At 49.9% G+C, this 11196-nt stretch overlaps 1 protein-coding gene across 2 annotated transcripts; it reads left to right on the forward strand.

Annotated features, from left to right (window-relative positions):
- SERPINC1 (serpin family C member 1) lies at positions 1–8371 on the forward strand. Of its 2 annotated transcripts, XM_026854228.1 has the most exons (7): positions 1–101; positions 3469–3847; positions 6037–6252; positions 6589–6726; positions 6811–7204; positions 7539–7603; positions 7836–8371. In XM_026854228.1, the coding sequence occupies exons 2-7, from the start codon at positions 3473–3475 to the stop codon at positions 8007–8009; spliced, it is 1362 nt and encodes a 453-aa protein (XP_026710029.1). In that variant the 5' UTR covers positions 1–101; positions 3469–3472; the 3' UTR covers positions 8010–8371. The 2 variants fall into 2 exon arrangements, with proteins under 2 accessions (XP_026710029.1, XP_026710031.1); XM_026854230.1 differs by lacking the exon at positions 1–101 and having other exon boundaries at positions 3430–3847.
- Positions 8372–11196: the final 2825 nt, after the last annotated feature.

Genomic DNA, 11196 nt, shown 5'->3' on the forward strand with positions numbered 1-11196 from the left:
GGAAACTGCTTTGGACTGGTTTGGGTTCAAGCAAGATAGCCTGTCCTTTTGACGATTTGCATTTACATCCTAAAAGCAGAAGGCTGGAGGTACAGGGATAGGTAAGAGAAACAGATTCCACTAACCTTTCGTTGTTAATTAATTCCTTGTAGCAGGTTCTTTTCCCTTTATAGGAGCCAATGAATTTTAGCTGCTGCCAGTGTTTTTTTCACTCTGGGCATGGGCCCGAGGAGCCATTTTGAGAGGGCCCTCCCATCCCAGCTCTCAAAGGCTCACTTCTGTATAGCTCACTAAAGTCTCATGCTTGACTTTTATCCCCAACCTGTAGTAATGCTTTGTGGTGTGGAGACTAATTCATAAGGTCAGGTTGTCCTGAGAAATCACTGGCCTCTTACCTGGCTGTAAAAGAGCACTGCTGCCTTGCTTTGAACTCCATTTTTGGGATGTGGGGGGACATGGGAACACCTTTCTTCTCAAGAGCCTAAGGCAACCTCAAAATGGTTTGAGCTAGTTAACGTTTGCTAGGCTCTTCAGCACACCGCATGGGTGCTGTGGGACGTTCACACCGCTGTAGGTAGCAGCGGTAGGTTCAGTGAAGCAGTTGCTGGAGGCTGAGCTGTGGGTCTGCGAGCCCAGTTAATTGTCATTTCGTGCAGCGATGAGAAACATTGGGATGGAAATGGCCTGTGCTGCTGGAGCTTGCCTGTGGTGTGCAGCAGGAGTGGGATGGGGGAGTTTCTCTACACTTCCCTGGAGCCTTCTGATTTTGAGCTGAATCAGCAACTTGTTTCTTGGCTTTCTACACTTCTTACAAAGTAAGAAAAAAGCAGAAAAAAGAGCCCTTCCTAATTTTTATATTCTTCCTTGCCAGTGATGTTGTAGTAACGCTTTTGGGATCCTTCCAGGATGAAGGCAGTTGACATATGGAGTGCATGGCAATGCTGCAGGGAAAAGGGAGTATGGAATAGCTGTGGAGGAGTGTTTTTCAGCCAAGTGCTATGGCAAAGAGCTGGCCTAAGAAACAGCATAGGGTTCTTGCCTGTAAGAGACAAGATTGGATGTGTCGGGGACTAAGTTGGCCTTAGTGGCTCATAAATTTGATTTAAGGCATTAGTGTGAAGTCCTGTATCCCCTCTAAGTTGATGGAGTTGGGACTTGACTGTGAAGTAGAAACAAGGAGTCTTCCCCATTTAATCAGGACAGGAGGAAGATGAGGTGCTCTCCCCACTCTTGTGCTTAGGGTTGTAAATGTGAGACTAGCAGTGCTTTGTGTGACAGTGGGCTCCATGACCTGCCTCTCTCTTGACAGAAGTAGGCAGTTGTGCTGGTACAGGCAGGTCAGCACGTGCCTGTGGATGTGCCTTTCCTTGGAGATGAGCGGAGTGCTGGGGCAGGGACTGCAGCGAGGTTGTCCCTTCTGTGGTGGGACCGGCCACGGGCACACTGGTGCTGATGGAGCTGGGGGATGAAGCGTGGGTGAGGGAAGGTTGCTGGCAGGCAGCCAGGGTCACATTGCTCCTGGCCCTAGGGCTGTGGAGCACAGAAGTGTGCCTGGCTTGTTGCTTGTTGATTTATTTTTTTTTTCCTGTGGGAGTGAAAGGTTCGGAAGAGTAGCGCTTCCTGGAGTACTTTCAATTGTCTGAATAGTTTTCCTTTTTGTTGCCCTCCTGCCCTGGGTAGTAGTTTTTGTTTCTGTATTTAGTTGACTTCCCTGCCTCTTCAGATTTTTTGCCCTTTGTGGTGTTGCATCTATACTAAACCTTTTGAAAGATAAAAGATCATCTGTTTGTTGTTACCAGCAAGAGCGGTGGCCGTGGCCTAAACAAGTATACCTTGTTTTGCATGTTTTCTTGCAGTACTTGTTGCTATGCTATTAGCATATGCTAGAGGGCCCCTTGGGGCTTCATATGGTCTTGGTGCCAAATGAGGTAATTTCTGCTTTTGCCGAGGAGCTGGAGCTGAGATGAAGTCATTGCCCAAGAGCATGGGGAGGGGGTTGTGAAAGAACCAGAGGTCTCCTGTGTCCCAGATTGGCCCTTGAGCTGCTCCCATTTCCTTCCCCCAGGTGCTGGCCCCCCAGTGCTGGCAAGACCACAGACACAGATGTCACCAGTGCTAAATGCAGCTGATCTTTAATTTAGTTACTCAGGAGGTAGCACTTGGTAGAGGTGGCAGTGAGTATGTGGGTGCAGGCAGAGACCTACCCGAGTTAGACATGTCCTTGAAAAAGTCTTCCACAGGAGGCAAGTCCTGGGCAGGCTGCCAGCCCTTTCCAGTAGTTGTTTTCCAAGCTGTTGTGGCTGCGGTCCGCGAGCTTTCTCCCACGGGGTACGTGAGCAAACCCAATGCAGAGTCATGTAAAGGGCATCTCAAAACCACAGTGCACAGGAAATCTTGTGTGCCACTTAATCAGCCCTAGGAAGGCTGATGAGGCCTTGCTGCCAGAGTCAATGGGATGTGCAGATCCCCAGCTTTAGTAAAGGTGGGAAATACAAATTATCTCTGCCTTGCTGGGAGATTTTCAGAGACCTGCTTTTGCTGGAACATGGTGATTTAACATTAGCCTACCCTCAGGTAGCATGGACAGTCAGTCTGCATTGAGGGGCTGTGAACTTTGCTTGGGAATAGCTGTTGTGCACCATCTACACCATACATGCTTATAAATACACTTTTTAGGGATTGAAGATGCTCATTGCATGAAGGGACCTTCCTGTCTGGAGACCTCTTTCTTATCACCTCTCTTCGATGCTGTAGCATTTCCTGCATTGGGACATTAAACAGTGTAAAGCTGAGGTGAGCCTTAAAGCACAGACAGGAGAATTGAAGGGGACAGAGGAGCTCAGGTGAAGGGAGAAAAGAGACCAGGGAAACTAGGAGACTCCCCCAGGTAAAAGGGGAAGGAAACAGTCAAAAACATTTTGTCGAAAGGAAACTGGTCCATGGAGCTAGGGCTGTACTCGGAGGCTCTCCCTGTGAATAAGACTGGTAGGACCTGTACAGAAGCATAAACGCTCCCGGGCTGCAGATCAGGGCAACCGGGTGGCCTTGGTGTCTCTGAGCTGGCTCCTGTGGTAGACAGGTTTGGGGAAAAGCTACAGGGGCAGGGTCCTTTCATGGTAGGCACCTCAGCGGACTGACACCAGCAGGACTCAGAAGTTCAAACCATACAGCTTTGTACAAACTGGACAGGGCTGAGCCTGCTGCTTAAAAAAGAGGGCACCCAGGGCTCTAGGCCTGGAAAGCACCATTTTCACTGTGGTGTTTCTAAAAGCAGCATGTGCTCAGAGGCATGCTTCTCCTGCTGGCATGGTGTCTGTCTGTCCTGGTTTATCCTGCAGCTACAGGACAAAAGGACGATTGGAGAGGACCGTGGGGATCCTGTCACTCTGATGTTGGCTGAAATGGGGCCCGTGGCAGCGTGGGTTTTCTGGGCAGGCGGGTGTGTATAAGCTCTCTTTCTGGTTCTAGGACAATGCATCTTCTTGTGGTGTGTCTCTTCAGTGTCTGGGGTCTGGTTGCCCCCGAGCACTACGTCGTGGAAGACATCTGCGCTGCAAAGCCACGTGACATCCCAGTGAATCCCATCTGCATCTATCGCAACCCCGAGAAGAAGCCCCAGGAGGGTGAGGGGCAAGAGCCAGGGAAGGGCAAGCTCCCAGAGTCTACTAACCCCCGGGTCTGGGAGCTGTCAAAAGCCAACTCCCGCTTTGCTGTTGTCTTCTACAAGTACCTGGCTGACTCCAAGGACAATGGGGAAAACATCTTCATGTCTCCCCTCAGCATTTCTACAGCCTTCGCCATGACCAAGCTGGGAGCATGTGGTAGCACACTCCAGCAGCTCATGGAGGTCGGTGGCATTTCCTCAGCCTTTTCCTGTAGCTGTGACCAGGGTCTGAGAGACAGCAAAGGTGATAGTGTCCAACTGCTGGTAAAGGGCTCTCTGGGTCAGGATGGCTCGGGAACAGAGACTTTTATTTAAACAAGCCCCTGGGAAGGACATACACAGGCTGTTTGTCTGGATATGTTTAGACCCCAGCTCTTTCCTCTGACTCCCTACTTGGATCCAGCATTCAGGGTGGATTTCCTGGGTTTTAGAGGTTAGTTTTCATCTGGAGGAAAGGAAGCCTATTTGGCAGATGAGGGAAGGGAATGGGAACAGTTTGTTTCTTGCAGATTGGGCAGGCACATAGCTGGGCAGGTAATAAGCATTTTCTTACACAAAAAGTAGGAAAAGCCCTGATAGCAAGTCCCATTGGGAGAGGCTCTTTTTCACATTCCCTCTCCCTTGAGATAAAAATAAGACAGATGAGACACCCTGGCTTCCAGGGCTCTGCCACTGTGCAGGAGCAGAGGAACATAAGTTGCTTCTTGAGGGTCTCTTTGTAGCAAGCCTAAGAGCGATCTGAGAGCTCAGCCAGGCCTAAACAGCTTCTGTCTGCCTGTGTTAAGCAGTGTCAGGGCAGCACAGTAAGGGCCTAAGCTTCCTCAGCAAAGCAGCCTGGATGCAGACAACCTCTCCCTCCAGCCATGGCTCCTAAACTTGGAGCAGGGGGCTCTAATCCTGGGCTTTGTGGGAGGAATTCACTCCCTGTCTGTCCAAGCACCCTCCTCGTGGTCAGACCTGCTCACCTGACAGCTGTGAGTGCACTCATCTTCTGCCTGGGGGTTTGGTGCTGCCCATACCTTCCTTGCAGGTGGGAGACTACAACCCAGAGGGGTTTTTCTCCCTGCAATGAGAAGATGTGAATCAAACTGCTCCACTTCTCCCCACTGCTAATGTCCTCAGAGATCCTGCCTCTGGAGTAAATTGTGTTGGGGTCTCCTGCCTTATCCACAGTCTGAGCAGAGCAGTGAACCACATCTCCAAAACCTTCACTCATGCCTTCCTCTCCAGGCAGCCCTTCCCACTGGAAGGGGACCCTTCTCTCTCTGAGCCACCCAGGATGCAGAGCTACACGCCTAATCCCCTCTTTTCCCTACAAAATGGCCCATAACACCACTTTTGCCTTGTAGGAAATGGTTGGATAGTAGTAGACAAGTCATAACTGTTCTTCCAACTGGCAGCTGGGAGCAGATAAGAAAAAATTCACTGTACTGCAGAAATCTACCTTGAAACCGATTCCTACATATTCCCATTCCCTGTAAAAATAGATAAGATATACCAGAATTACTCAACAGGCCATGAGAATTGTTCCTGGTAAGGAGCAGCCTTTGGCATCATCACAGGAGGGTTTAGCACAAACCTTGTGAGTCCTCCTGTGACCTGCATTGACCCGCGAGCTGCTTCTAGGCCCCATCAGGGCAATGCCTGTCTGGTGTGAGGCTCTCACTGGTGTGTGGTAGAGGATTTGCAAACACACTGCATAAACTGTATTCGCTTGAACAGCACTGGGGGAAGCCTATAGTTCACATGCCAAGCTGGAATCTGTTCCCTGGCAGGGATCAGAGTCCACAGGGAGAAACGTTGCCAAGACTGTGGTATGTCTTCTGCACAACCACCTAAAGTTGTGCCCACATTTGAGACACACGCATGTAAAATGATACATCTTCCCCTGACAGCTGGGGTAACAAACATGGGTGGGGAACAAAGGCAGAGAAAGAGGCAGATCCAGGCAGGTGTCCTGCTGATAGTTCTAGGGAAGGAACCTCCATGAGCAAAATCTGGAGTCTTCTCTTGGGTAAGATGCTGTGTCAAAGTCAGTCAGAAGCTGGGACCAGTCAAAGGCAGAGTATGGAGAGCAAGGAAGCCAGAGTGAGGAAAAGGAGCAGTACATCTTTATGCTGAGCAGTGCTTAATCCTCCATTTTGGACTCTCCAAAGCTAGATCTCGGAATGGTGATGTGTTGCTCTTGGGTAGATTCAGGTTCCAAACTAAATGTGGAGGGTGAAGCTCTGAGGGTCTGCAGATATCTTGTCTCCCTGATATAGGCTGTTGAGCAGCAGCCAAAGGTGCATCACCACTTGCTGAGGGGTCCAGGGGCTGTGGGAGCACCAGAGCCAGCTCATCGATTCCTTCTTGCTGTTTGGCTCCTCCAGGTCTTTCGATTTGACACCATTTCGGAGAAGACATCTGATCAGATCCACTTCTTCTTTGCCAAGCTGAACTGCCGGCTTTACAAGAAAGCTAACAAATCCTCAGAGCTGGTATCAGCCAACCGCCTCTTTGGGGAGAAATCTTTGGTCTTTAATGAGACTTACCAAAACATTAGTGAAATAGTTTATGGAGCAAAACTCTGGCCCTTGAACTTCAAAGTGAGTTTGAAAGACTCGAGCATTTTTCTTTTTGTTTGTTTTTTTCCCCCCTGTCCTTCTGCTTTTGCTGCATCCCAATCTTTTGCCCCCAGGGAGTGCCTTGATCTGGGTGTGTGGGACATCAGTGAAGGCAGGAGGGAGCATGGGATGCAGCTCCTCCTGTCCCAGCTCACCTTAACCAGTCACTTCCCCACTCCTCGTTCCTAAATGCTGCAGCACTATGCTGGGAGTCATGTCCTCCCTGGGCAGATACCCTGCTAATCTGCCTCCTGCAGAAGGGATACAAGGAGGTGTTTAAAATCCTTGACTTAACCTTTATTTGGTCTTTTTCTTCAGGAGAAGCCAGAATTTTCCAGGAAGATCATTAATGAATGGGTGGCTAATAAGACAGAGAAGCGCATTACAGAAGTGATCCCAGAAAATGGTATTGATGATCTCACTGTCTTGGTCCTGGTCAACACCATTTATTTTAAGGTATGGCTAACCAAACTAGGGGAGCTACCCATTTCCCTGGGGAAAACACAGTGCTCATATTTGTCCTCCCCCTCTCCCTTTTAGGGGCACTGGAAATCACAGTTTCCAGCTCCAAACACAAAACTGGATCTATTTCATAAAGCCAAGGGTGAGTCCTGCAAAGTCCCAATTATGTACCAAGAGTCCAAATTCCACCACGTGTCCGTCCCCCAGGACAAAGTCCAGGTGCTGGAGCTGCCTTACAAAGGGGACGATATTACAATGGTGCTGGTCCTGCCCCATGCTGGGACACCACTGGTGGAGGTGGAGCGAGACCTGACACCGGAGAAGCTGCAGGACTGGATAGACTCCATGACAGAGGTGTCTCTCTCCGTCTACCTCCCCCGCTTCCGTGTTGAGGACAGCTTCAGTGTCAAGGAGAAGCTGAGAAAAATGGGGCTGGAAGATCTCTTCAGTCCAGAAAATGCCAGACTCCCAGGTCAGATATGGAGATGGGGAGGTAGAGGGGTAACCATTCTTCCACAGTCACCAGGGCAGTAATTGCAGCAGCACATGAGGAACGAGAGCACAGGAGCATTTAGATGTTGCTGCAGTCCATGATGGACTCTGTGGTCAAGTCCCACCATGGTCATGCAGCCCTACTCTGTGCTAAAACATGGGACTTACACAGTCAATTGCAGTTGGTGGAGGATATTTTTGGTTTAGGGCAGACATGCCTTATGCTTGAACACAGGCCATGAAGGATGGAAGCATGTTCCCTTTTGAGCTGTTGTCTAAAAATACAGTTTTAACTTTCTCATTTTATATTTCAGGTATCATTGCAGAGGGCCGTACAGACCTGTACGTTTCTGAGGCTTTCCACAAAGCCTTCCTCGAGGTAAGCCTTGCTTTGTCCTTTGTCCTAGGAGCGTCTTCCTCTTTGTTTTTAAAAACATGAAGCCTTAAAATTAAAAATAGCACTGGACCCATTGGTGTTCACTTCCTCAGCAACCTGGGGCTTTGGTGGGAGGTGGCAGCTTGGCACCCACCTTCTGTGGAGAAGTAGGCCAAGCTCTCTACACACTGCATAATGCCCATATTTTAATCCCATCTTCTCTGTTGGTTGGTAGGTGAATGAAGAAGGCAGCGAGGCATCAGCTGCTACAGCTGTCACTGTCTCCGGCCGTTCCTTCCCCATGAACAGAATAATCTTCAATGCCAACAGGCCCTTCCTGCTTTTCATACGGGAAGCTGCCCTCAACACCATTATCTTCATGGGCAGAATAGCTGATCCTTGCTCCTAAAGGGGCTGTTGGGGCCTCGTTTCTCCCTCCTCTGCCTCTGGAAAATGGGCAGTGGGGTATTGATGCAAAGTCTGGGCTGCTCCTGGAGTGGTTGGTCTTACTCTCTGGTGCGAGCAGGGCCGGTATTGTGCCAGGCTGTTACTGCTCCTCCTTGCTGTGTCAGGCGAGGGGGCTCAGAGGGCACCGCACCTGCTCCATCCTTCATTCAAAGAGAAGCTGATTTTTTTTTTTTCTGGCACCATATTTGTGCCACCCCAACCTGTGTCCAGCATTGCTGTCATTCTTATATCCAACCCTCCTCCCTTTCAGGCCTCAAACTGTAATGCTGATCCCCTGGTTCATTAAAAACCTGTACATCTGTAACAAGCTGATCTGTGGATGGTTTTCACTAGGTCACTTCCTAGACTTATTTAAGCTTTCCTTTTCCAATGAACGGGCCCTTTCCTGTGCTCCCCAGCCCCAGTGGAACAACCCCACACTGCAGGTCTCAGCCAGGGGAACAGAAGCAGCCTGATGGCACATGCTGGCTGGGCCAGAAACATGTTTCCATAGCTCTGCGTGGAACCACTGGTAGGTGGAAGAGCTGCCAAACACCAGAGCCTTCCTTGCCAGCAGCTGTGGCGTGTCCGACATGTCCAAGTGCTGAGCAGTCACTAGTGAAAGCCTTGTGTTGCTAAGGCTATGAGTATCGAGTGTGTCCAGAGAAGGGCACCGGGGCTGGTGCAGGGTCTGGAGCACAGGTCTGATGGGGAGCGGCTGAGGGAACTGGGGGGGTTTAGTCTGCTGCCAGGCCATCTGTGTGACCTCACCTCTGCTCCACATAGGGTGGCTGTGCTGCTGTAGGACCTCTCACAGGGTTGTCTTCCAGATGTGATTTCAGCTGTTTAAAACAAAAAGGGCAGCAAACCCTGTCCCATCCTGTTGTACATATTGCAGATTTTGTGTACAGGCAGCTGCTGGAACACCAGTGGCCAGCATTCCCCAGTGTGCAGTTTACTTGGGGTTTTGTAGAACCAGTACAAGATCTGCCCTTGTTAAGGCTTCCTCTTGGCAGCAACTGCCACAGCAAGCCAGGCCACGAGGGAGTGAGCTCAGCTGTGCTGGTCTGCACAAGAGCTGGTGTGAAAAAGTGTTTGGTCACTCTGCCTTTAGTTTTGGAAGCAGTCTGGGATTTTGCAGGGCTCTCCTGTCCCATAGTAGGAAGGTTTGAGTGTCTTGTGGATGTGTTGCAAGCAGTGGGTGGTTTGGGTATGGAGACTCACCTCGGCTGTTGTTACCATGCAGCTGCAGTGATCAGTCCCCTTCCCACCTAAGAGACCCATAAAGCACACACCCTGTTCTGTGCTGCCACGCTCGCCTGTAGCAACAGCTTGGGAAGGAGCTGAGTGTGTGATGCAGAAGCTGGGGCTCTGAGAGAAAAGGGGGAGTGTTCTGGACACCACTGTGAGTTCAGAAAGCAGCTCTTCCTCTCCCTGACCTCCTTGGGCAGTCACCACTGGGACTTTGTGCTGGATCCTCCCTTCTGCTTGCTCCCTCCTTGTGCAGCTTGGGACACGTAGAGCTGCCTCCTGTTACCTCCCACTCTGTGGCTGTGCTTTGGGCCGTGGAGGTGGCGGCCAGTGATGGAGGAGGGCTGAGACGATGCCCAGGTCTTCCTCTCAGAGCACCAAACCGAAGTGCTTTTCCCTGCACAGGAAAGCTGCTGTGCTGCAGCGGGGATGGGGCACCTGGCCTGTAGCCAGAGCACGGTGCTTCCCTCACCTGCTGAGGCTGAAAAGGGCTGAGCCTGCCAACCTTGTGAGGTAAAGCTCATTTAAAAAAAAAACCAAAACAAAACACACACCCCCCACCCCCCCAAAAAAAAAAAAAAGTAGTCCTCTAAGGTGCCTCTAAGGTAGCCTAATCCTGCCCAGCCTCTCCCCGTTTGGGGGAGGGACCAGGCTCTTGCACCACAGCTGGTTTCAAAGAGGCAGCAAAGAGAAAATTGTTATCAGATCAGACACAGACGAGGATCTGAGTATTAAACCATTTAATTCTCAAACCACTCACATGCATAATGTTCTTTTACACAGTGTTAAAAGAAAGAAGAAAATGCAATTTTTTTTTAATACAAACAGAATTTCAAGTATACATTTATAGAATTTTCAGATTCCTACCCAAGTTGCTAAGTTTTCATTCACATTGTTCTTAAAGCTGTCCAATGAGAGCGCTTTTTGCTAAACTGCTTTCAATGCAATCAGTCCCCTCTACCTTGGTTTGATTCCCCCCTTCCCCATCTCTGGTTCTCTTACTGCCCTTGCCTGCCCCCCCTCCAGCAGCACTGGCCATCCAGGTCCGCCAGTGGCCACAGAGCTGGTGACCCCCCCAGAGAGTTTGTCAGCCATCTCCCACTGGAAGGGGAAAAGGAAGGCGATGGTGGAGAACCAGCTTGGGAACAGCTTGTAAAATCACTGAAGAACAGTCTCATATCCACAAGTTACACGCAGAGGATCACACTTCAATCTTCTGCAGACTAGTGTGAACACTGACTTTTTTTTTTTCCCTTGAAATAAGGATTGCAACCAAAAATAAAATTAATTTAAAAAAAAATTAGTACAGCAGGAAATTTCTTAACTGTGAAAGTAAGTTTTGAGTGTTAGGACACTTGTCCTAAACCGTTTGATTTATAGGTCAACAGTTGAAGGTGACAGCATAATTTTTCCTCCAAATGGTTACTCTGCAAACCAGCTCAGAGCAGAATCAATGTGGGACACGCAAACTTGGATTTAAAAAATAAAATACTGAACTGACTAGGGCTCCACATCCATGTCATGGATAAAAAAATCCACAACCCCAGCAACACCTTTGTCGTGGCTTTGCTTGTTCAACTAAGCTCAGCCCTGTGCAGGCACGTGGGCCATCTGCTGTGTTGTAGGCAGCTGGAACGTCTGACCTATTATAAATGGGGTTTAAATATTCTTTACAGGCAAGGGTGGGGTTTTTCTTGACCGATTACAAAAGTATTCTAACAGACTGCTACAAGGCAGTCCTGCTAGTGCTACAGCACGGCTGAGCTGCAACCAGGGTTGTGGTTGCGGTGGGAACTCCTGTCTGCGGCGTGGGCAGGGGCGGCGCCAGGCCGGGAGGGCTGTGGGAGCGGGAGGTAGAGCTGCGGGAGTTTTGGGGCTGCCCGGGGCAGCCGAGGGTC

Source organism: Athene cunicularia (assembly GCF_003259725.1).
Source record: "Athene cunicularia isolate RWA chromosome 8 unlocalized genomic scaffold, athCun1 chr8_part1, whole genome shotgun sequence".
In the NCBI taxonomy this organism is placed as follows: domain Eukaryota; kingdom Metazoa; phylum Chordata; class Aves; order Strigiformes; family Strigidae; genus Athene; species Athene cunicularia.

Bases quoted from the DNA above. Each gene is read 5' to 3' on its own strand.
- SERPINC1 (XM_026854228.1), top strand. From the start codon at position 3,473: ATGCATCTTCTTGTGGTGTGTCTCTTCAGTGTCTGGGGTCTGGTTGCC. The intron at 3,848-6,036 runs GTCGGTGGCATT...TGGCTCCTCCAG, and splicing joins CACTCCAGCAGCTCATGGAG to GTCTTTCGATTTGACACCAT. The intron at 7,205-7,538 runs GTCAGATATGGA...TTTATATTTCAG, and splicing joins AGAAAATGCCAGACTCCCAG to GTATCATTGCAGAGGGCCGT.